At 39.7% G+C, this 26,320-nt stretch overlaps 1 protein-coding gene across 24 annotated transcripts in view; it reads left to right on the top strand.

The window, feature by feature from the left end:
• The window catches only part of CAMK2G (calcium/calmodulin dependent protein kinase II gamma), a 269,572-nt gene that overhangs the window by 233,582 nt on the left and 9,670 nt on the right, over positions 1 to 26,320 (top strand). For 3 of the 24 annotated variants that reach the window (XM_073685802.1, XM_073685805.1, XM_073685808.1), the window contains 6 exons: positions 190 to 230; positions 6,238 to 6,270; positions 17,075 to 17,143; positions 18,862 to 18,906; positions 20,156 to 20,204; positions 26,049 to 26,174. In XM_073685802.1, the coding sequence (XP_073541903.1) occupies positions 190 to 230; positions 6,238 to 6,270; positions 17,075 to 17,143; positions 18,862 to 18,906; positions 20,156 to 20,204; positions 26,049 to 26,174 (363 nt within the window). The remainder of the gene's footprint in view (positions 1 to 189; positions 231 to 6,237; positions 6,271 to 17,074; positions 17,144 to 18,861; positions 18,907 to 20,155; positions 20,205 to 26,048; positions 26,175 to 26,320) is intronic. The other 21 variants (XM_073685806.1, XM_073685810.1, XM_073685816.1 and 18 more) reach the window with 7 other exon arrangements.

Raw genomic sequence — 26,320 nt, 5'->3', positions numbered from 1 at the left:
AACCTCAGAATCTTTCTGCAACGGTCAATCTGCTTTCAAGGTACCTCAAAACAAAGAATGAGAGGAGCTGATGTGAGTAACGACATCCCGTGTGCTTGACACCTTATGGAGAAACTCTGTCTGAAGAATATGTATAAGACCTATTACAATTTTTTTTTTCTTTGTATAAATATCTATTTTTTTTTCCAGCTGCCAAAAGTCTGTTAAACAAGAAGACAGATGGAGTGAAGGTAAGCCGTCTCATTATATGTGTGACAAATGCTTCCCTCTATACATATGCGTAGAAATAAAGGTTAACGTATCTCCCAGTGGGATTCTGTGATGGCTTAAGTAATATTGAGTCTTGAGAAAAAATGGTCTATAAATCCCCCCAAAAAAATTATTTCATGTACATTAGAGTTTAACCTGGATTTTGTCACTTGATAATAATCTACATTTTCAGCTCATAAAGGGCTGTATGTGAAAAAAATATAGTTGACAAATTTCTTTTTAATTCTGCATTATTTTCATTAGGATTCCATTGTATGTGTGACATCAAACCAGTAGAAACATGTACTCAGCTGTGTGACTATTTAACTACAGAAAATAGTGTCTAATAACCATTCCTGCTCCGTGTCATAACAATGCCTCCTATGTGTGATGGTGTCATTGGGACAACGTCTAGATTAAAGTAACCGTCCACAACACCTTCTGTCTTGTGCATGAACCTTCTTTTTAGATCATCCACTCTATATAAATGCTAGATCATAGGCAAATGGTTTCTTTACTATTTCAGATAATCAGACTTCAGAATGCTTACCGTAATTGCTTTTTATTATTTGTATAATTCCATTTTAATATCTTCTTTTAGGAAAAGAGTGTGTGTGTATATATGTGTATATATATATATATATATATATATATATATATAATATATATAATTATTTTTTTTTTTAAAAGATTGTTATAAGTAAACAATAGTAAAATGATCAAGCTGATATCGAATATAGAAAAGACTTTACAATGGCAGAGTGAACGTGTATAGAGATATTTATTGTTATTTAGTTATGTCTGATGCCTTATCTCCAACTGCCATATTTATTCTTCTCCTGCTTTGGCCTTACTTTTCACGTGACTGTGAACATTTTTGACTGCTTAGAATTTAATCGCCCATTTTCTAATGTGGGAGTGTGAAAACTGGAAACACAACATTTTAAAGGGAACCTGTCAACATATCCAAAGCCAGCATGATTCAGAGGCTGGCTCGTGCATTATTTTACTCTTCAGAGTTGTCCAGGACAATTATATTTTTGTTACTATGGGCCTAAAAATGAACCGGCAGAAGGATCTACTTGCCCTGCGCTGGCTCAGACCGGTTACCAATTGCTGGCTATTCTGTTGCTTAATGTCAACAGTGCAGCTCTTCCTTTTCTGGGCTGCTCTGTCGATGGGGTGTGACTACCGACGTCATGCTGATTGACAGCTGGCTCCCCGCAGTTAGGTAGCGGGGAGCTGCCAATCAGCATGACGTCAGCAATGACACCCCATCAACAGAGCAGAACAGAAGCGGCTGCTTTGTCGTCGCGACGTCAGCGGCAGCATAAATCTTGTGACAAGCTCCCTTTAAAATATACCAGTAAAGAACTCTTATGAACACCGCCTATTTATTTATTTGTTAGTTGTTCTTTAAGCTATATTTTTGTTTTTTGTGTTTGCTATTTCATATCCCCTACTTTGTCTTAAGGCATAAATCCATTCTTATTTGTGTGGTGTTTCATGGCTGCTGTGACCACCTGTGGTTGAAACTTAGTAAGAAGTCAGTGACTTTTGGTAACCAAGTATTTATAAAAAGTGGGCCTTACAAGTGATATAGCTGTTGGTCGGCAACTATTTCTCCCAACTCAACTATAAATGCTTGCCTGTGTATGCGTGTTTTAGTTATTGGACAAAATATTCAGCATAAAGAACCAGTCATCTAAGTAATTCACACACAGTGATAGCTGGTCGTTATTGCTGTTACCACCAGTATCAGGAGATGCTGCAGGCTGTGTAACAAGGTGGAAGCCTTTTTATGTACTAGAGTGATTTCTTTCCTACACAAAAGAAGTGTGTTTTGCTAATTTGAGCATATATTTAGGAATTTATTTATCGTGACATTTATTTTTATTTTTCTGGGAGAACCCCTTTAAATAATGTTGAACAACTAGTTTTTAGAAGATAAATGTTCCCTATAGGTTAGAGCTGCTAGGTATAAACTAAATGTATAGTTGTATTGTCTTTCAAAGGTTCATTTCGACCCTTTGCTATGGGAGCAAAGTGACAATGTTTAAGATAATCGTAGTGTTAAAGGAATTCTGGTCAACCGCACCAAACTGCATATATGATCATATAGGTCTTTGAAATGTAAATCCATTAGCATATTCATATCTTCTATCTGGTGCTGCATTCCTGAGAATCTAGCATTTTCATTGATATGCAAATGAGACGATAAGTGCTCTGGACATGACCGAGCACTTAACAAGCCTCTGCCTCCCCCAGGCTGAATGATAGCTCACTGTCTGATTTCCTTGCCTGTCACCTAACATTACACTTGCAGTAAGCTATCAGTCAAGCTAAAGAAGCTGGTGCTGGGTGGGTGGGGGAACAACCTTGGGAGGCAGTAGTTTATTAAGTGCTCTATAGTGCCCAGAGCACTTTAATGCCTCATTGGCATATCAATGAAAATGCTAATTACTCGGGATGCAGCAACAGATAGAAGATGTAAAGGGGTCAGTGGATTTACATTTCGAAGCCCTACATGCTCATATATGCTTGTTAGGGTAGTTAATCTTACTGACAGATTCCCTTTAAGTTATTTCACATGTAGCAAGATTTTATTTTAAGTAAAGTGAAAATATTTTATTGTGTTTGGAACTTCACATTTAGAGATGTAAAAAATGGACCCAATGGACTCCAAATCTGCAGTCATCTGAAGTTACTGTAGTACCCTCATATTGCTGAGAATGGTCCTGAGCCACCCCTACGTTTGCGGGTTGTCTCAATATGAGTAAGGCACATTGACAGTGTAGACAGACCCAGGTTTCAGGAACTTCCTTTAATCACTTGCAGACCCAACATGTCCATCTATTATATTAAACTTTCCTCTGAGAAGAACAGCTGAAATATCTAAAGCCTAACTCTCAGCGATCCGCTAATTGATAGCGGCATCAGTATAGAAAGCGATTGTCTCATGAATTTAAATATGGGGGTCTAATTGAGAACGTTTCTCCTTGTCGAGAGTGTCTAGTCGGCATGAGGAAACTTACAGGCCATGCAAAGCTCTGCTGGGAATTTAAATACACATATTGCCTCTTCAGAGATGGAGGACAAGAACTCTAGTGCAACCTATAGAGGTAGCAATTCTAAAACTCAATATTGACCCTTTAACGAGTCTTGCTACTTGACTTGGGGTAAGTAGCCAAACCGGACACTACATTTGCAGACACATGTTTTGGGGTGTTTGCCCCTTATCAGGGCAAAGCAGGTGGTCTGATTTTGCTTGGTGTTAGCTAGAGCCCAAGAAATCTCTGAGGAGACTTTAAACATAAGATTTTAAATCTATGCCTATGAAATCTTATTGTACTTTTTATGCATAATATTTACATTTGTATTCTCATCTAGATTTTATGACTGTTCATACAGTTTTATGCTATTTTAAGGCTTTTCCCTAAGCTTCGGCAGTCGTTAATAGAAAAAAATGTTCCCTACATCTCCATTTGCAAATCCATATCTTGAAGCCTTGTTATTCATATTCAAAGACAACACTTTGTGTCTCCAAGCGAGTAGAGTCTTGTCTGTTACCATGACAACAGTGGCTTTATGACGCAAATTAAAGATGGAGAGCACAAGAAACCGCTGAAAAGGTCTCCGCTACAGGAGCAGAAACTGCAGACCCAGTAATTGTACCTCGGAGATCATTACATAAGACATTTTCAATATGCTGCTTTGTAAATGTAATTAGTACAAATGACATGGAAGAGTTACCCATCCTTCTTTAAGTTTCCTGTAAGTGACAAATATGTGATTATAAGGGGAAATGTTCCTTCTATTCTCATGTATTTGCTTTTTGGTTATGCTTCTATCTAATGTACATTTATGGCAGCTGTTAAAATAAAATATTATGTAAACCATTAATGTGATGCTTGCAATAATATTTAGGGTTAATTTTCACATCCTAAATATTGTAGCGGCTTGTAGATTGCTAACACATTAAACCTACTTACATTATACTCAAAAAAGACATTAACACTGCTTCCTGGAGTACATTGCGCCAAATTCATTAAGAACGCATGCCACTTAATGAATTCGGAGCACCTTCCCCAGAAATGCTACTCCAGTCAGGGACTAGAGTAACATTTCTGTTGTACAAAATGGCAGCATTTTTTTATGAATTTGACAGGCGGGTGTAGACGCACTGTGGCTCCTCTCCAACTGGCGGAGTTGCTTCAAACTAAAGTAAAAACGCCCAAAAAATGAACTGTCAAAGCATTTTACATTACTTTTCTGGGGAAAACACTTGGATGAATCGCCCCCAAAATTTCTTTTCCTTAAACACTTCTGTAGTTTAATAAATTGGTAAACAGAAAATGTTCAATTTTTTTTTGTTAACTTTCCCTTCCACTCTTACGAAATACATGAAATATACTCTTTATATTTCCTTTGATCATTTTAGGCAGGCAAATGTGAACGGCTTTCTACCTCTTTAGTCCTGGTATGGTCATATACACTCAAGTATTCACTTAGTCCCATCATAAAAAATAAATCTAAATTACACATGTCTGGCAACAACAATTATGGTCACTTAGTTTGGCTTTACATGAACAGAAATAGCCATCCCTGCTCGCAGACCTTTTTACAAAGTAAATAGTTAATGGGTTAACAAATATGGCTGCCGATCAGCCAATGGACGATCAAAATGCTCATTCATTGAGTGAAATGATCTTTTGTGCTACGGAAAAGATAATCTTTAACTGTGGTGCATCGTCCAATGTAAACAGGACTCGCGCTGCCAAGAACCATGTCAGCCTCTGTGCACTGAATGGTCTACTACAGATTGTTCAGTAGGCATAGTTAACCACAGTTTACCTGTGTGAACAAGCAATTAAAGGGGTCGTCCTCAACTCTGTTAACCCCTTCTCAATCCTCATATTTTACCCTTGTAAAATAATAACACTTGTACCCCCTTTTGGTGCCGGCGCCATTCCAGAGGTGTTGTCACTGGCTCTCCCAGTTACGTCACGCGATCCCTGTGGCCGTTCAGCACTGGCATCCCTCTCCCCTCCTTTGGACAGATCACATACATCTAGAGGAAGTGAGAGCTGCAGCGCTTTCATTTTTTTTCTGGATGTATGTGATTTGTCCGAAGGAGGGGAGAGTGAAGCCAGTGCTGAACGGCCACAGGGATCGCGTGACGTAACTTGGAGAGCCAGTGCTGGAACGGCGCCAGCACCGGAGGTGAGTACAAGTGTTCTTATTTTACAAGGGGACAACAATGGGAATGAGAAGGGGGTTATCAGAGTAGTGGAAAACCCCTTTAAACTACCACAGATCAGTAAATACTTACTGATCGCTGGTTTTCAATGCATAGGTCTAAATCCTCAACAATATTTTAAAGCTGTGCTAATAATCCCCATAAAGTCTGCACCACATCAAGTCTGCTACCGGTGCAAGTGCCCCAAGACTGATTTCCTAAGTTGCAGATTTTGCTGTGGGGATTTTTTCTTTTTTTCAGCTGAATGAGACTGTTGTAGAACTTTCCTCAAGAAAGTCTGCAGCCTGGGAATTCACCCTAGCAGAATTGTAATATTGTCATGTGCATAGAGCCTTATCCACAAAATAACTACTCAATCAGCCGTAGACTCACTGGACTGGTCATCTGTCTTGGATGTGGGATCTTTTTAGCTGATTTTCTCTGGTAGCAGCAGTATCATGTTATTGACTGTGCAGAATGACTTGATTTTTCTCCCATTGGATAGAAGTTAGCCTTTCTGCGCTTCTGTATGTGTCTCTCGTGTTTGTATTCTATTTATTTGAGTGGTTGCTTGATTTTCTGCTCTCTGCTGGGACTGGCTCCCCCACTCTTTTGCCTCACTAACGTGGTTTACCGTTGTCTGTTTGTTTTTTTTATTTTTTTATTGCCATGCTCCCTTTTTCTTTCTTTTATCTATCTGCTTCTTTCTGTCTCTTTCTTACTCGATTCCCTCCTCTTGATCTGTCTAGAAAAGGAAGTCCAGCTCCAGTGTGCATTTAATGGTGAGCACCTATCCTCGGCTGCCATGCATCACTGTATTGCTCACCACTTCATCTTTATTCCATGCATGTCCTGCTCACGTTCATCCCCATTTATTGCATGCTTTTGCAGCCACCGTGCTGCACTTCTGATTTCAATTTTACAAGAATCTTGTCCAGCCATTGCTTAGAAGTTAGTACTCCTTGTCCATTTCATTCTACACCGTAGGGAAAAAAAATAAGATGCCATGCACAATGAATCCAATGTAATGATCATGGTTTAGTGTGGTGGTATGGTGGCAAGGGAAGCCACGCTGGCAATAGAGCAAAGTGTGCCTAAACCGGACCTATGTGATTAGGAAACTACTTCAGAAGAATAGACTTAAATACATTACTTTCCATTGAAAGGTTATTTTCAGAATTGCTACATTTTCCATTGTGAGACTGATATGTTAAAAAAAAAAAAAAAAAAAAAAAAAGTAATTTTTTCTGTAACATAGTTCCTCACTCTGTACATGGTCATCGCTGATGTCAGATTTCACAATACAAACTGAATATATTATTAAATGTGTTATCCAAGCTTAGGACAAAGGTCTGTAGTCACTGTGTGACTCCAAACTCCTGAATCGTGACTGCGTCCGGTGCTCACGCTGCTGCGATTCCTCCGGATTGCTGGTGCATCATGTGGCCACTTGTATGGGATTTGCATGCTTGCAGTTACATGCCAACTAGACATGTCTAACTTCTCTAAATTCACTTCTGTTGGGAGAAACTGGACATGTCTAGTCGGCACATAGCTGCAAGTATACAAATAGCATACATGCGGTCATGTGACTGCCCACTACGGTGATACTGGGCAATCGTGACAGCGTCTGCATTACATGGCATCATGATTTAGCACTCTGCCGTCTAATAGAGTGACTGCAGATTTTTGTCCCAAACCTGGACAACCCCTTTAAATAAATGTTTCAGACCTGATGAGACTGGTGTGCTTACTTTTAAAATGTGTCAAAATGGATATATAATAATTTTTAGAGCCCACCACCAAAATTGAGCTTTAAGATTGGGTTAGAAAACTTTTGAATACAGCCATTTTGACATGTATTTTTTGACAGTGAGTACAATTTTTTTCATTGGTTTGAGACATCTATTAATATATACAATTTGTGTAATTACTAAGGGAAGATTAGGGAGCTTACTGCATAATGTCTATACATCTGTAGTGACACGGAGCCCAGTCTCCCTCTAGTGGTGCTTGCAGGTAGCCTGCATGCTTGGTTTTAAATCTTTATCTGTGCAAGCATTTTTGGATTTGGGGCTAAGAACAACATAGTGTTCAATGTGGAAGGGGGACTTCTACTCCAAATTCTAAAATAAATGCATGTGGCAAGCTGTAAAGAATAAACAAGCATACTAACCCTAGCGATCCCCACCCATTCTCATCTAACTCTGCCCGAGTCCCAGGATGATCTCCAGGGTATCTTATCAAGTTGGCAGGGGCCTGAAACCCCTGCTGCTAATTACAGGCCACAGCAGTAACTCACACTTCATTTCTACCAGTAATTGGCTGCAGTGGTCTCAAAACTGTACAAACAGAAGTGGATGTACAGCTCTTGTGAATGTCAATCACTCTGTAGGTTAACTAGCACATATTAACTCGTTTTAATACTGCATGTATTACTTGATAAATGAATAGTTGTTTGTTGTTTTTATATTTTCTTCAGGCAGATTTAAATCTATAGCATATATGACTGTTTTCAAATTGTCACTTAAATAAGTTATACTTCTTAATAAATCCGTATTATATGGATATTTTATATATATATTTTTTTGGTATTTTATATATTTTAAAATATACATAATTAGAGGACGGTGTCATTTTCTACATGTGCAGCCTTTAGTAGCAGTGTGTATAGCAGCAACGCATTACCTCCAGCAATCCTAAGAGCCAGGCTCTGTATCCCCATCTTAAATGAAGCTGATGTGTGCATTCTAGGTCTTTGCTACATTCATGGTCTATGAAGTTGATATACACTGCTCAAAAAAATAAAGGGAACACTCAAATAACACATCCTAGATCTGAATGAATGAAATATTCTCATTGAATACTTTGTTCTGTACAAAGTTGAATGTGCGGACAACAAAATCACACAAAAATCATCAATGGAAATCAAATTTATTAACCAATGGAGGCCTGGATTTGGAGTCACCCCCAAAATTAAAATGGAAAAACACACTACAGGCTGATCCAACTTTGATGTAATGTCCTTAATACAAGTCACAATGAGGCTCAGTATTGTGTGTGGCCTCCACGTGCCTGTATGACCTCCCTACAATGCCTGGGCATGCTCCTGATGAGGTTGCGGATGGTCTCCTGTGGGATCTCCTCCTAGACCTGGACTAAAGCATCCGCCAACTCCTGGACAGTCTGTGGTGCAACGTGACGTTGGTGGATGGAGCGAGACATGATGTCCCAGATGTGCTCAATCGGATTCAGGTCTAGGGAACGGGCGGGCCAGTCCATGGCTTCAATGCCTTCATCTTGCAGGAACTGCTGACACACTCCAACCACATGAGGTCTGGCATTGTCCTGCATTAGGAGGAACCCAGGGCCAACACCACCAGCATATGGTCTCACAAGGGGTCTGAGGATCTCATCTTGGTACCTAATGGCAGTCAGGCTACCTCTGGTGAGCACATGGAGGGCTGTGCGGCCCCCCAAGGAAATGCCACCCCACACCATTACTGACCCATTGCCAAACCAGTCATGCTGAAGGATGTCGCAGGCAGCAGATCGCTCTCCACGGCGTCTCCAGACTCTGTCACGTCTGTCACATGTGCTCAGTGTGAACCTGCTTTCATCTGTGAAGAGCACAGGGCGCCAGTCGCGACTTTGCCAATCCTGGTGTTCTGTGGCAAATGCCAATCGTCCTGCACGGTGTTGGGCTCCTGTTCCTCCTTGCACAAAGGTGGTGGTAACGGTCCTGCTGCTGGGTTGTTGCCCCTCTATGGCTCCCTCCACATCTCCTGGTATCTGCTCCATGCTCTGGACACTGTGCTGACAGATACAGCTACCCTTCTTGCCACAGCTCGCACTGATGTGCCATTCTGGATGAACTGCACTACCTGAGCAACTTCTGTGGGTTGTACTGTAGACACCGCCTCATGCTACTGTACCTCTAGGGGTGAGAGCAATGGCAAAATGAAAAAGTGACCAATGCAACAGCCAAAAAGGATGAGAACAGAGAAATGGTCTGTGGTCACCACCTGCAGAACCGCTCCTTTATAGGGGATATCTTGCTAATTGCCTATCATTTCTACCAGTTGTCTATTCCATTTGCACAACAGCAGGAGAAATTGATTCACAATCAGTGTTGCTTCATAACTGGACAGTTTGATTTCACAGAAGTGTTATTGACTTGGAGTTACATTGTGTTGTTTAAGTGTTCCCTTTATTTTTTTGAGCAGTGTACATGTCTTTCTCAGGCAGTCCCATGGAGAATGAATGGAGTGGAGGCTAAGAATGTGAACTTCTGCTCCATTCAGGACAGGGCTGCAGAGCCCAATTCTCATGATTGCTGGAGGTTCCAGCAGTCAGCAAGTTACACACTATCCTGTGAAACTTGTGATTTTTGGAATAAACTTTTAAGTTTTAAGTTGCTGTGGGTGATATCCATTTTTGATGTTTCTCAGTGTAAGTTTTAAAGGGAACCTGTCAACAGGATTTAATTCCCTAAACTCTTCATGTGCACGTAGCTGTATCAAAGTTAAGTCCAGCAATACCTTTACATGGCCAGTTTCTTTTTCCTTTACTGAGAAATCAACGTTTGAATCAATATGAATATGAGGTTGTAGATCTGAAGCCTCTGTCACTCCATCTCTATTCCCCACCCACTGCCCGCTGCCTCTTACTTGATTGACTGCTCCTTTGCCTGAAGTCACACAGCATAGAGGCTTTCGTTCAAGCAGCAGAAGGCGGTGCTGGGAGATGAATAGAGCTGGAGTGACAGAGGCTTTAGATCTACAGTAGCTCTTCAGCCTCATTTACATATCAATTGAAACAATTTCTCAGCAATGGAGGAAGGGACTGGCCATGTAAAAGTATTGCTGGACTTGTCTTTGAAAGAGCAAAATGCACATATAAATAGTTTGTGGTGTGAAATCCTGCTGATAGATTCCTTTTAAGTAATGAGCGCATTTTTAAATTTTCACTTGTGTCCATTTAAGTCATGAGTAGAATTTCTTTACATTTTCTAGTTTAGTTTTCCCCAAGTTTTTGTGCAAAAAAAAGTGTGTATATTAAAGTGACTCAAATAAGAAAGAGCTGAGTAACGTTGTATGAGAGCTACTGCTTGTATAGATATGTATTGATATATACAGTACTGTTCAAAAGTTTTATGCAGGTGTGGAAAGAATGTTGCTAAGTAAGTGCTTTAAAATATCAAAACGCTAATAGTATACTTTCAGCAATTAACAAAATGCAAAGTGAGTGAACAAAAGGGAAATCTAAATCAAAACAATATTTGGTGTGACCTCTTTTTGCCCTCAAAACAGCATCAATTCTTCTAGGTATACTTGCACACAGTTTGTAAAGGAACGCTGCAGGAAGGTTGTTTCAAACATTTTTGTGAACTAACCACAGATCTTTTGTGTATGTACAGTAGGTCATGAGCACATTCTTTTGTCTGTTTATGTAATCCCACATAGACTCGATTTTGTTACGTCCTTTAAACATAGTGTCGTCGCCACATAATGTGAGACGTTGCGCCTGTTCCAAATTCAATTGTAAAATTCAAATACGTGCACGGAAGAACCACGTCTGATACATTTGAGCATCAGGGCAGATCTGTTTTATTACATCATTGGTCAGGGTCTTATAGTTGTTAATAGTCATGCATGGTAACAATATAATTGGCTCAGCTTATCTCTACATATGTGCTGACATTGGCAAACATGCATCTCATTGGCTAAAGGTAATTATGTCTACACCCAGCTTATGGATTTTAGGAATCTCTCACTTTCTAGTTTCGGTTTTCTCGAGATCTTTAGACAAAGACATTCCAAAGATTCCTTATCTCACACACATATACTAGCTCAAACTCCATTCTGGTAAGCAGAAGATACACGTACAGAAATCAAAATGGAATCAGGATAGATAAATATAAATCCTGCTCTCACAATAGTCCTATGAGAAATTCAGTGATATCAATTATAAATATGTATTGGTACATGATAGAAAGTGCTAACGGATATTGCCATAAAAAGTCCGATGGTTACATTTAGCTGGAGTAGGAGCCTGTGGGATATATTGGTAAAAGGCAGGTTCACACATACACAATGAGGCTGGCTTATTAATGAAAACTTTATCGTAAGGGAAATTTAAATGTAGATACTGTAACTACTGTAATTATATGCATTGAAAGAATCACATTCATTTGGGGGGTTACTTTCATAGTGTAAATCAGTTTTTTATTTGTGAGAGTAATTACATAGTGTATGCAATTATACGTCACTGCAGTAAATTTTATATTGGCAAAACTATCCGTCCCTTGCACAAACGTATTAGTGAGCCCGTACGCTCACTGCAGCCTGGAAAAGGTTCCCTGAGACTCGTCAGCCATAAGAAACAGGTTGATGGTGGGGGGACCCAAACCACATGCGTTTTGTAGGATTGCATTTTCAACAAATACCTAAGGAAGGTGGCGATAGGCACAATGAGCTATTTAGAAAGGAAATAGATTTCATTCAAATGAGTGAGGCTTTGGCACCCATAGATCATAAATGATCTTAATGATCCAGGCCCATTTCTGCTTATATTCGTGTCTCCTGTTTTTATTGTATGTTTGTGTTTTGTATGTATTCTCATTTTTGATTAGTAATTGATGGTAATAAATGTAAATAATGTAGGTGGGATATCCTGTATAAAAGAAGGGGAAGTACTAGTGATGATGTGTGAGCCGGAAGATGCGTGTACTCAAGAGAGACCACTGTTGCTCATTTCACTGATATCTCTGTCTGCAAGTCTGTGACCAAAGTAAAGTGCATCTTACTGAAATTGCCAGTGGTGAGTGCCGCTCTAATTGCTTTCCTCTAAAATCTCACACTGGATATTGAGATCAGGGCTCTCTGGGGGCTAGATCAGCACTTCTTGGACTCCTTGCTTTTATTTACTTTGAAGATTGTCACATGACACTGGCTATATGTTTGGGGTCGTTGTTCGGCTGCCGAATAAATTTGAACCAATCAGACGTCTCCCTTATATTATTGCATGATGGATTTCTCCACATTAAGGACACCATTAATCCTGATCATATTCTCCACTCCACTTGCCGAAATGAAGTACAAAACTTGCAAGGACCCTCTACCACGCTTCACTGCTGCCTGCTGAGACACCCATAATTGTACCACTGTCCAGCCCTTCAGCAAACAAACTTGTCAGTCCAGAGCACTTGCTGCAATTTTCTACACCACGGTTCTATGTTTTGTGCATACATGAGTCACTTGGCCTTGATTCCATGTCGTAGGTTTAGATTTTGACCACAATTCTTCATTGAAGACCACTTTTGACCAGACTTCGTTAGATTGGTGTATCTGGGTTCCACTGGTTGCTACCAGTTCTAAGCTGATGCCACTGCTGGAGATGTTCTAATTTTCCAAGGGAAGTACAGGGGATGTGTCTTTCATTTGCTACACTGTTTCTTTGGCCAACCACTACCTCTATGGTCCTCAACGATGCTCTTTTCCTGGTGTCCTCAATACTGAGAAATACAGGCAGATAAGTGTTTATAATACAATACCATCAGAGAGTGCTTTAAAAGACTCCAAATCTATTCTACATCAGCACAACAACTCCAAACATACAGCCAATGCCATTAAGAACTGTCTTCAGTGTAAAGAACTATGAGTCTTTGAAGTGAAGATATGGCCCCACCCAGATCCCTGATCTCTAAATCTTCGAGTCTGTCTGAGATTACATGAGGAGACAGATTTTTACAATCCTAAATCCAAAATCCACAAATGATCTGTGGTCAGCTCTTCACTTGGAACAACCTCCCTGCAGAGTTCCTTCGATAAGTGTTCATGTGTATCCAGAAGAATTAATGGTGTTTTGAAGGCAGAGTGGTAACACGAAATGTCGATTTTGATTTAGATTTCTCTTTTGTTCATTCACTTTGCTCTTTTTTTTTAAATGATAAAAATAACCCTGGCACTTTATTTTTGACGCCATTCTTACTTTGCAACATTTTTTTCCACACCTGCCTTAAACTTTTGCACGGTACTGTATGAATCATTTTTAGATCAATAATAGAGACATGTCTGCTAGTGATGTCGGTGGCAGGAAGGCAGCAAACCCCTTTTACAGGCCATTCATTTTTAATAACAAATGTGCATTACTGCGGAAAATACTATTATATTGTCAGACTCCCAGCCATCACTTGCAAAGAACTGTAAATAATAACTGCCACGACAGATGGAAATCACCGTGCTTTATCATGTAAAAGATACCATCATTGAGAAAAGCTCCAAATTACAGACCAGAATACAATAATCCTCTCTCACATCAGACATGCAGGTGAGGGCTCGGCAGGGGCATGAGTTGTAGCTTAATAACTATTTGATAGTCTGCTGAATGCATGTGTCAGAATATCAATCTATCTGCTTGGATATCTGATGAGTTTTCCCATTAGTCGCTTACATTCCACAGTTAATCAGATCATTTACAAATTGCTATGATACGCTTTTATTGGGTAAATGGACATATATTAACAGGATCCATTCACAGTTGGTAAATTTGCAAAAAAAAAGAGAATAAACCCCAGAGGAACTACAAGATGTGAGCCTAAGCCTGTATGAACACTTTTGGAGGCTGTTTAGCAGGTTCATTTCTGCCCTCTAAATCACACTTAGACATTGACAACACGAGCCTGTCCCTGATGTTGTGGCTTTTTTTCTTAGTTTTTCCTAGGCAGTCTTCTTGTGACCAGATAAATTCAGCAAGTATATTACCATCTGTAGTAAATTTGTTCTTACCAAACCTATGCCTAGAGGCCTTACACCTAGATTTGGTTAACATGCTTGACAAACAAGCTTGTGTTTTCAGTGGGGTGGAAGGAATAAATTGCTGCAAAACGTCTCTAGCAACAGCTTATCGCACCTTAAAATGAAGAGTCTGATATGTTGAAATCTGACAAACCCAAGTCCTTCATTCCTGACCATGTCATTGAGAAGAAGTAGGGCACCCACATAATCAGGGAAGTCCTGCGTTCAGCCTATTTTTAACTGGTGTGCATGGGCAGCTGACTTGGATTACTTAGTTTCCTCAACAACACTCTCTTATCCAGCTTTATTGTTCCTTAATGCTGTTATTTCTAGGTTTAGACCATGGCCCCACTATCAGTATTCGGTCAGTATTTTTTCTCAGGAGTGGGAGCCAAAACCACAAATGGGTGTTAAATGTAGAATTGGTGACTTGTTTCTACTATATCTTTTCTTTGATTGTTCCTCACCTGGTTTTGGCTTCCACTCCTGAGAAAAAATACTGACCAAATACTGATAGTGGGGCTGTGGCTTTAAATGGATTCTCAGTACTTTTAGCCCATTAAAATTGCTGACTGCTCTAGAAAGGAGTCTTGTAAGCAGTTGAGACATACTTGTGTTGATAGTCATACTGGTTGCATAAGTTAGAAGTAGAAATTTTACTCTACTTTGTGCTGCATTTGCAAGAGTCCAAGGGGTGTCCCGAACTGTGAAGTGTCTTGGACTCCCTGAAGTGACTGCTTCCCCAATCTCTATTCTGACGGTTCTAGCCGTGTCTTGGAGAGGCCAGTACAGCCGTCACTCAGGGCTGAGGGAAGGGATTGGGGAGCATTCAGTGCAGAGAGGCTAGGTCACTTGAATAGTCCACTTTTGTAGTCTCCTTTTTAAAAACGCAGTCCCATCAAAGTTTTTATGCTCTTAATATATTGCAGTCACCATATATGTACTTACAATTCCTGTACATATGCGGGAATTGCCCGTGTTTGTCAGGCAATCCCTGTATTTTTTGTGGCCGTGGGACTCAAACATGTCACTCGAGCACCCACAATACTTGCCGCATACCTGAGCACCCTAAGGCAAACTCGAGTAATGAGCACTTGTGCTCATCACTAGTAACACAGAACAGGAGAACTGAACTTTGTCTCCTTACAAACACGTTTGCAGCAGCTCTCACAGCTCTGCTGTATTGTAACACTGACTACCTGTCATATGGAAGCTGAAACAGGAACCTGTAGATGTGTATAATGCTGTACTGTGTCAGCTATAATAATGATTGTCCTGATCCTAAAGGAGTGTGTGACTGAAAAACCTACCATCACCTATTAGCAAAGTGAAAAATCTGAGGGACAATCTAGTATGGAGCTACCACCATGGTAGCATGATTCAGAATGCATTTGGCACGGCAGGTAACTCCCCCTTTTATTTATAATAATATCTGCTCATGCAGATCAGTGTCCCGACCATAGCCTAGAACAGATCATTTACATGGATTTCTCTGGAATAAAATATCAGATCGCAGATATCAAAGTATCATTTTATTCAGCTTCCTATGACCGTACAAGTCCATATAGGCGGCTTAGAAGGGTTGATCCTACTGACACATTCCCTTTAACTGAAAAAAATAACAAATTGATTTTCTTTAGGGAAGTCCTTGCAGAGGACCTGTCACCTGTACTGACATATCGGTTTTAGTAAATAATTGTATTCACAGTGGAATAAAAATTCGGGTGATATTTTCTTGGTACTCTACATTGTCAAGTGGATGCTACTAATTAATGGTGTGTTACTACACAGACTAGATGATCTTCTGATGTGTATTGAAGCCTACCAACTAACAATTAATTTGTTCTCCTCTTGGATAAGCCACTAGGTGAGGTCTCTGGCAATGGCCTTCTCCCAGTAAAAACTCATGAAAACTTGCTTTATCTGAGCTCTCCTGTTGGCAATTATCTGGTGTATGGCCATCTAAACACTTTCCAATAAGTGCTGACACATTGAAGGGAAATGGTAACAACCAGAAGACAATTTCTTTATACATATGCAGGAAAAATAACCGGAGGAACAAAACTCAGTTCTAGGAAATGGTGACCTAGAATTGTTTTATTTGCAGGCAATACATGTACTTACTAAATAGGGAGCGGTGACAGATCCTCCATACTTACTATGGCCTGGTTAAGGCTCCTGGTGCACAGGTTTGGTAAATACTGACCTAAATGATCCAAGGACAGGGATCTGTTCGTGATGTAGAGTTGCAAATCTCACTTTAATTTGCAATGAACCGTGGCTCAACAATATTTGGTGGGTAAAGGATAACTCCCCTCTCTATGTACACCAGCCCATTTTGGAAGACCCTCCAGCCTATCTTTCAGTGGCCGTGCTGTCGACTAAGCATGACTTCCATATCACAGCCATACCAGTCTACAGTTTGCTGTCATGTTCCCATTTTATGATGTTTGGCAGACATAAAGTAATTGATTTCTCAGAGTTCCGTATCATGTCACCTGTGTCTTCTGTGATTATTCCATTGTTCTACAGTGACTGTATTAGTAAATGAAATGATCTTCATGGCTTTAAAACATTTCCAACTGTTATATGTCTCATTGTTCTTCATTTCCTTTGACAGCATTGTTAGAAAATTCTTTATCATCTTTGGTTTCAGAGGAAACCAGTGTTTTCTCCAGTACATGTGTTCAAGGAGGAGGAAACGGAACTTTTTTTTTACTTTATTTTCTGACAGCTTAAACCAATTCACCCCACCAGCAGAACTAAACCATTTGTTTTTCTATCTCAGCCGCAGACCAACAACAAAAACAGCATAGTAAGCCCAGCAAAAGAAAACCCCCCATTGCAGACAACAATGGTATCTTCCCCGTCTACTACTATTTCTGGGGTCTCAGTGTCTGGGATGTGAGCAGTGGGAATGCTGCTTGTGCCGTGACATCCAAAACTCATGTTTTGCTTTTATATTTTACTTCTGCTCTTGTTGTGTTTGTTTTGTTTGTGGAATACGGTTAGTTTTTTATTTTCCTTCTATAATCTGTTGGGAAGAAAATTAGCAGTGGCCTCCTGGTATCCCAATATAATTGGCAATCGTACATATGAACACCCAACCCCTGACCTTTTTACTGGCTGAAGTCAGAGTGCCATGACATAGTATTAGTGACTTAATTCAGCAGTGAACGGTTTAAGGATCCAGGTGGTCATCTGCATCTTATGTAGGAATGGTAAGCAAAACACTAACATGAGACCTTCTGCATTGTCATGGCTTACTAAACTGGTACTGCATTTGCTACATAATGTCTTGAAATATATGATCACATATTTTTCACTTATTGTTAGTTGCATTCTGTATATCTAATAGGAGATATAGAATAATTAGGTGATGACCTGTTGAGTAAATTATGTATAGTACCAACTTCTCTAGTTTCCCCCCCAAGGCATTCCCCACACTTTAAACATGGCAGATCTCATGCCTTCATTGTTAAGGTGTGCATGCAGTCACCAGACTAGTACCATTGACCTCATCCATGCTCGCCACTGTGTGTTATTTCCATTACTGGTTATTGTGAAAACTGTTTACAACTAACTTTACCTTTGGATGTTTGGTTGGGAAGCTTCACACTGATCTTAACATTTTTCATAGAAATGTATTTGTTTCACATGACTGGGCCAGAGATGGGCCACTTTAGGGGCTTCAGATGGCTATGATTACGTAGTATTGTGCGGAGGTTCCCTCCAGTGACCTGTAACCTGGATACGTTTAGGGAAACCAATACTAATAAACTGTATCCAATGGCCCATCACTTACCCATAGTTCATTCAGAATTAACCTTGAAAAAGAGACAAAGGCCATGGACATTTCTAAATGTCACATCTCAAAATCTAAAGCTCAAATTATTGTAAATGTTTGAAAATGTAACAATGCCTAAAAACATAAATGTTGACACATGCAGTAGACCTGTTGTGTCTGTAAATACCCACACCAGCTTGTGTGAATGCAGGATCATGGCCTTTGTTTCTTTTGTGAGCATACACCATGGAATCTAGCACAAGTGAATCACCGTTCTGTAGAAGGTTTTAATTCTGGGATTTAACCGTGCTATTTTTTTTTTTTTTTCTTAAAATTGATCACATCTTGTGTGGCTGTACCACTTAAAAATCATTTTGTGTTTTATTATTACATTTACTTTTATATGATAAGCGTCCTATTAAGGAGGGTCTACACTCTTACTTGGGATGTAGGTTTTGCCATCAGATCTAATACATGATGGCTTTTTATAATGTCAAACTTTGAATTGTAAAGGGATTTTCAACACCAGAACTGTTTCTTTTCCTATTTTTTCTCACATTTTATTTGCTCATTTTTTATTTTCTCACACCAACACACATGTCCTCAACACACGGGCACAGATATTTCTAGTATCCGCAAACTAACCTCAAAATAATTTTCTTGGTCCTTCTTTGTGAAGTCTGTTTCATGTGTACAATTCTGTTTTTCATGGTCTTTCTATTTTCCGTGTTACCTGTTTATCCTTATCCTTTTCTTGTTCCTGATTTGTTATTTGTACTCCTTTTCAGGAACCTCAAACAACTGTTGTCCATAATGCAACAGATGGAATAAAAGTAAGAAACCCTGTCATTAACTCATACCATCTTTAATGTTCGTTTGTTTTTTTTTTTTTTTAATATTTTTAACATTTTTACAATCAGCCCTTGTTGCCTACCTATACCTTTGCCATGGGGCATCAGTTCTTGTATGTGTTACATGAGTGGTGAATATCATGCTTCCTTTTATTATGTTCATGGACTTAACTTTCATGAACGTTGTTTGTATGATATGCCTTATGGTGATCATCCAAAATTATATCTGTCTCCATAATGTCGATTTATTAAGGCTATACCAGCATTGCTAGGACTTTTCTAAAAATAACTATATAGCAATGTATTTCTATACATTTCTAAATTAGACTACATCCTTATTAGTGTTCTAATCATTGCTTCCATTCTGTTGAGATTGAAATTTCATTGAATATGCTAATTATGGTGCACTCTGTACCCATGGCATGACCAAGGGGTTAAGTGCACCATTCCCCCCACGGATTTTGCATAACCCTTCCTTCCTCACTGGTAATTGACAGCACTAGCTTGCCTACGGAGATCATTACATTCAAAGAAAACTCAGGCAAGCCCGCAAAACAACGGTAAGGGAGGGGTGGAAAATGCAAAGCCAGTGGGAGGGAGGATGCACTAAGCCTCTTAGCCACACCAAGGGTGCACTGACGACTCTAATTAGGCTATATTAAATAAAATTGCATTTCTGCAGAATGGCGGCAGCGATTAGAACAACCAAAGGTGCATTTTTTTCTAAATGCTATATCCCATACAGGGCTAACTGCTTAACAGTTTGGGCTGACGGGCTCCTTTAAAATTTACTAACACTGGCACTGCCTAATGCTTGAGGTTTGGAACCTTTTACAATATAAGTTGTCTGGTAATGAAGAGAACGGATATATGATGTGCTGATAACCAGCATTACCTATAGCCCTTATAGTATGGTTAGTTCACCTAACTCTGGCTGTGTAGAATCTATTTTCTGATGATGAGACAATAAGAACAGCTGCAAGAAATCTGAATTTTCAACTACTGATCTTTTATCTTTTAATTTTTTTCCCCCCAAAGAAACAGTAGTTCTTGCACCAAAAGTTTATTTTGTATATACATTTCAGACAAATTATTCAAAAATTATAAGTTCACGTCCTTTTCCCTCACTGAACAATATTTATGAGAAGACCTCAGTTCTGTAGAACATAATGACATTGTAGGCCAATGATATTTGTTCATTATCGTATGTGAAATCTTATACTTTTTCTAGGGATCAACTGAAAGCTGTAACACCACCACTGAAGATGAAGACCTTAAAGGTAAAGTTCATGATTATGCATGGATCGTTTAATAACTATTATTGGTTGCTACTTAAAGTGTAATCGTCATTTTAATTTTTATTTCATAAATCATTAATACACATGAAAATAAGACACTCTGTAATATATCTTGGCACAGAAATCTGCTTCTCTCTCCTCCAGGACTGATCAGTCATTCAAAATTCTCAATTCCTGAGTAAAATCTGTATTCAGTGAAGACAGATTATTACATTACTGAGATAGGAGATGGCAGTTACTGCTGGTAAGATTGTATGTAGAAGGGAAGAGGTGAGGGGGAGGAGGATCTGAAGGCAGAACTCCTCCCTCCTATATAGAATCTTATCAGTAGCAACTGCCATCTCCTAGCTCAGTAATTGCAAAGTTTGTATTCAGTGAAGACAGATTTTACCTGTTGATTGAGAAATTTGAGAATGAAAAGTGGAGACAGAAGCAGATTTCTCTGATAAAATATATTACAAACGTGTACTATAAATTTATTTCATTAAAATGATGGTTACTCTTTAAGTGCTATAGCTTCTGTCGGTGCAGCAAAATATGTGTTTCTTCCAAATATACATATTTCATTCCTACTATATAATTTAATGAAGAGTCTAAATAGTTGGAACCCCATTTATACCACTTACAGTATATGGACGCCAGTTAACTTAGCGGCATGTTTTGTTCATGTGAACGCAAAGGAAACCATTGTACGCCCCTATGTTGGTTTGCTTAGATTAATACTTATTCCAACTAGTCCCTTTTACACAAGATGTAAAAACCACTTAGGCTGTGTGCACATGTTGCAGATTTGCTAGCAAAACCTGATGCCAGCAAAGTGAATGAGAAAGCTTGAAGTGTCATGTACACGTTGAGTATTTTTGACTTGCAGATTTGGTGCAGAAAATAATCTGCAGTATGTAATTTCTCTATGTGCATTTTTGCCTTCATTTTTCACCCATTGAATACACTGAAAAAAACGCAGGCAAAAGACGCAGCAAAAATGCAACGTTTTTGAGGCTGCATTTTCCCGCCAAGAGACGCAGAAATTTCTGCAGACAAAATACTCAACGTGTGCCCATAACCTTACAGATCAAAATCATTAGTCCCTCACGTCCAAATGCTTTCAATCATGGTACAACTGCAACAATTGCTGTGACACGTTAACAACCCTTATTTATTTATTTTTTTTACTATCTCAAGAATTATGTTAACCTATAGGGTAAAGTATACTCTCCTTACCTGGCGCTTTTCTTCCAACACGCTCTGGTTCTCCCTTTTGTTTGGATGGGAATGTGACTGTCTGCAGCGCTGTTCTTCCAGCTAAAAGAGGACATCAGGACCAGCTCTGTACTCGCTGTTCAGTTCAGACAAACATGTGACTGCTGCAGCCAGACACATCCGCTATAATGGTGGCGCTATGATCACTACTTCATTTCCATAAAACCAGAACATCTAGCGGAAGACATATATAGAAGGCACAAACTGAACTACAACTATTCAAATCAGCTGGAATAGGAACTTGTAAATGAGCCTTATGTATTGAAAAGTGTTCTAACAGTGTTAGATAACTACTTTTATTTTCAGACCTGTTCTACAAAAGCTTGTTATCTGGAATATTATGTTGCTTCCATTCTTGTTGTTTTTTTTTTTTGTGCATGAGGACCATTGTTTTTGTAGCAACACTGAACGTGAGCAAAATCTGAACCGGAATTACAGAATTGAAATATAAAAGGATTTTCGTAAGCAACTTTTTTCAGACTGTCAGATTTTAAACATGCCGAACTGTCATTCATCTTGCCAGTGGGATCGCTTCTTTTATATTAGCATTTAGTTCCAACAAAAGCGTCCACTTTGCTTGTGTTATTCAGATCTTTCTAACTGAGTAGAAGTAGCCTAGATCATAGTAGCAGGATGTGTTGCATCTCATAAATGATGCAGTGAAATGCTGAGACAACATGTACTTTACGAAGATCGAGCAGGGAGAGGAGACATCAATCTTTTAAGCTACAAGACAATGCTTACTTATTTATAATGCTAAACGGGAAAATAACACTGGCTAACAGTGAAGCAGCAGCTTCAGTAGGAATCTTCACCAGCAAATTAGTGCTTTAATAATCAACCATTGATTTGTGTCCTGTGGAACAACGGGCATTTAACATGTTGCACCTTACAATACTATTGCATCCTGGCGTGATCGAGAGTCAGGGATGCGTCCACAACACTACATTTCTAATGAACATAATGTGGCCTTTAGGTCACAAAGAACAAACCTGATCTGCAGGAGAAAACTGATCCCTGGGCTCGCTGTTCAGAGGTTATGTGTGGCAAAGCTGCATTTGAAGGAGAAGTAGACAAAGCAATAAAATATTTATTATAAATAAATCTGGGTAAAGTGTTGAAGGTTTACAGGCTTAAAAGAGCTACAATGTGTAAGTAGAGCCAGGGAAATGTATTGGATGCATGTTGTGCCCCGTAACATTTATTGAAGCATATGCGTAAAAGGGAGAAAATACTGTATACCTTCATTACTTTGCTATTTTCATGGTATGTCAGTAGATTTGGTATTGTTTATGCAAATAGTTTTTTTTTTAACATGTAATACTGTGTAAGGACCCTAAAGCTGATCATATACATTAGATAGCTGTTGGCCAAAGGATGCTTCAGCTGATCGTCCAGGGAGGGAAGGGGAGCTGTGAAATTGCCTATTGTACTTGGTGGATTCTGTGTTATCTGCTGTGCATAGAGGTGTTAGGCCATGTGCCCACATAGCGTTTTTGTGGCGTTTTTACTGCTGCGATAACGCTTGTAAAACCATCTGCCATACAAAGCAATGTGAATTCGGATGTGCTGTGCACATGATGCGCTAATTTGCGCGCCGAATTCGCATTGCATTGCAAAACGCTGCATGACCATTTCTACCGCGATTACGCTGCAAATTTGCGGCCATTGAGGAACATTGAAACGCAGCAAACCCGCAGGTATATGTGGATTTGCTGTGCTTCAATTAAATTCAATGGCCGCGAATTTGCAGCGTAATCACAGTGCGTGTGGTACCCGGGATGAAGAGGAGACTACAACTCCCCTTCATCCCGGCTACCACGCAGTGAAAAAAAAAGAAATAAAAAAGTTAAAAATAAACAACACCTGTATATTCACCTCTCCGGCGGCCCCCGGTCTGCTCCCGCCCACGTCCTCTCTCCTTGGCGTCCCGCGGTGTACTGTCAGGTCCTGCGGTGACATCATTTAGTCACCTGATGGTCACGCGACCGCTGATGTTAGCGGTCAGGTGATGGTCGCGTGACCATCAGCTGACTAAATGACGTCACCGCAGGTCCTGACCGTACACTGCGGGACGCCGAGGAGAGAGGATCGCAGGATCCGCCGCTGGGAGCAGACTGGAGGAGACCGGAGAGGTGAGTATACAGGTTTTTTTTTTTTTTTAACGTTTTAATTCTCTTTTTTTTTTTACTATAGATGCTGCATTTAAAGCATCAGTTGTTCACACATTATAAATCCTTGCCAGTTGCATGGATTTATATAGTGTGACCAACTTGTCAAGCACTTTTCCAAGTGATGCTCAAAATCGCTTAGAAAACTGCTTGAAAAAACGCATGTAAAAACGCTTCTCTCTGGCAGAAAAAACGCATGTAAATCTGCATGCATTTTTTTCTGCCAGAGAGAGGCAAAAACGCACTGCATCAAATCTGCTACTTGGGCACATAGCCGGCCTACCTGGTTGATCCTGCCAGTAGCATATGCTTGTCTCAAAGATTAAGCCATGCACGTGTAAGTACACACGGACGGTACAGTGAAACTGCGAATGGCTCATTAAATCGAGGGCCGCCGGAGAGGTGAATATACAGGTTTTGTTTATTTTTAACTTTTTTATTTCTTTTTTTTTCACCGCATGGTAGCCGGGATGAAGAGGAGTTGTAGTCTCTTCTTCATCCCGGGTACCACACATATACCTGCGGATTTGCTGCGTTTCAAAGTTCCTCAATGGCTGCGAATTTGCAGCGTAATCGCGGTAGAAATGGTCATGCTGCGTTTTGCAACACATTGCGAATTCGGCATGCAAATTAGCGCATCATGTGCACAGCACATCCGAATTCACATTGCTTTGCATGGCAGACTGTTTTACAAGTGTTTTTGCGGCGTTATTGCTGCCGTAAAAACGCTACGTGGGCACATGGCCTTACCCATGATTGTAATCCTGCCTCAGCTGATGAGGAGCTTGCTGGAAACTCTTCTGAAAGGACAGGAAGCATGAGTTTAAAAAAGCCCCGGTGGCCTATGTGAAATTGTAAGCCTTATGGTTGTGTTTTTTAAAAAAATGCAGATCCTTATATGAAAAAAAAAATCTGACAAAAATGTTTAAAAATACGTATTCATGTTGTCTCTTCAGAGAGGTAGAGGACTTGTACCACCTATTTGAAGTAGCAATCCTAAAAGTCAATATCGACCCTTTAACTAGCCTTGCCACATGACCGAAGACAAAAGCCAATCCAGACACTCTATTTGCAAACACATGTTTTGGGTTTTTTGTCACTCTTCAGTGCAAAACAAGAGGTCTGTTGTGGCTGGAAGAGAAGCTTCTGACAAGGATCTAAGGGGTTACGTCTTTTATCCTTTGTCATGTGATAAGGCTCATTAAAGGGTCAATAGAGTTCAAGTCCTCTTCCTCTCTGAAGAGACAATTAGTATATTTAATTTTTCAGAGGAGCATTGCATGGCCTATAAGATTGCTCACACAGGCATGCCACTCTCCAGAGAGACGTTGCCCCTTAGATCCCTCTCATCCAGCCTAATGAAACCTCTTACTTTTCACTGAGAGGCAAACAACCATAAACACGTGTCAGCAAAGATATAGTGTCTGGTTTGGCTTTTATGCATAGTTAAGTGACAAGGCTTGTTAAAAGGTTGATTTTTAGGATGGCTACTTTCAATAGGCGAGACTAGAATTCAAGTCCAGTTCCTCTCTGAAGAGATAATTTACTTATTTAATTTCCCAGAGGAGCACTGCATAGTTTATAAGACTCCTCACACCAGCATGTCAAACATATCATTCTCAACAAGCAGAGATATTACCCCTTAAATTACAACATTTGTAACACAAAAATTGTCATTTTTTGATGATACGTTTCCTTTAAAAGCTGATCTATTTGACATTCTTGATTGCTAAAAATATATGGCCTTTTAAATGTTTTGTCAGGCAGCATGTCCCTTTCAGATTGCTTGACATGACTCAAACCTCAATTTTCTATAGAAGCATTTATTAATCAGATTTTCTAAAAGAAATGTTGCTAGAAAGCTGCTAAACAGTACAAATATGAAAAAAGAAGTAGCATAACACTTCCTGCCTACCTGTGCCCTTAATGATTGTCTCCTATTATTTGTTGCATACCGATCAGCACCTCTCTTCTGTCCTGGGGATGGCCCTTTCCTTCTCCAAGGATGGAGCCTAAGTGAGAGCAAAATGCAGACTCTGTCCTTGCAATCACAGTTTGGTCTTTGTGGGGCAGCCAGTAAGTCCTGCGTGGAGTGCTGTGTTCTATCCTATTTGCCCTTTGTCTAGCCCTATTCACTGTCCATATAGCCATATTCTTATGCTGGAACCTTGTCAGATTTCAGGGCTATATGAATTCTGCTTCTTATTTTTGCATGTTTGTGAGATTCTGCTCTTACACACATTGCCTCGAAGATCTGTAAAATTAACTTGGGTAAAAAAAATGACATTGGTTTTTACATTTTTTGTTATTTTATTGCTTTATTTTATGGCAGGTTAACGTGTAACTTCACCTTTTATCTTTCCTCAACTTGGTTAATGTATATGTTTCTTTACAGCCACACAGTCATGCGAAGAGAAAGTCCTAGCCTGGGAAAGCCCAGGTCAAACTCTGGAAGTAGAGCCAGCTCCGGCTGAGCCTCTGCTCACTCCAGTTGTACCATTTTCCCTTAGCAATTCACTATGTAAGTTAGTCATTGGATGACTGTAGTTCCCCTAGAACGTTTGTCGGTAGTAATCCTCACTTGTTACCAGTATGTGTTAATCATCACTGTCGTTCTCCAGACTTACCTTCCTTTAATAGAATAGCGTCTACCTGACAGAAGAGGGC

The sequence above is a fragment of the Phyllobates terribilis genome, unplaced genomic scaffold (assembly GCF_046119375.1).
Source record: "Phyllobates terribilis strain yellow unplaced genomic scaffold, ASM4611937v1 Scaffold_5__5_contigs__length_657084704, whole genome shotgun sequence".
NCBI classification, from domain to species: Eukaryota; Metazoa; Chordata; class Amphibia; order Anura; family Dendrobatidae; genus Phyllobates; species Phyllobates terribilis.
The sequence above is the reverse complement of the archived record's forward strand: the minus strand, read 5'-3'. Positions and strand labels throughout refer to the sequence as shown.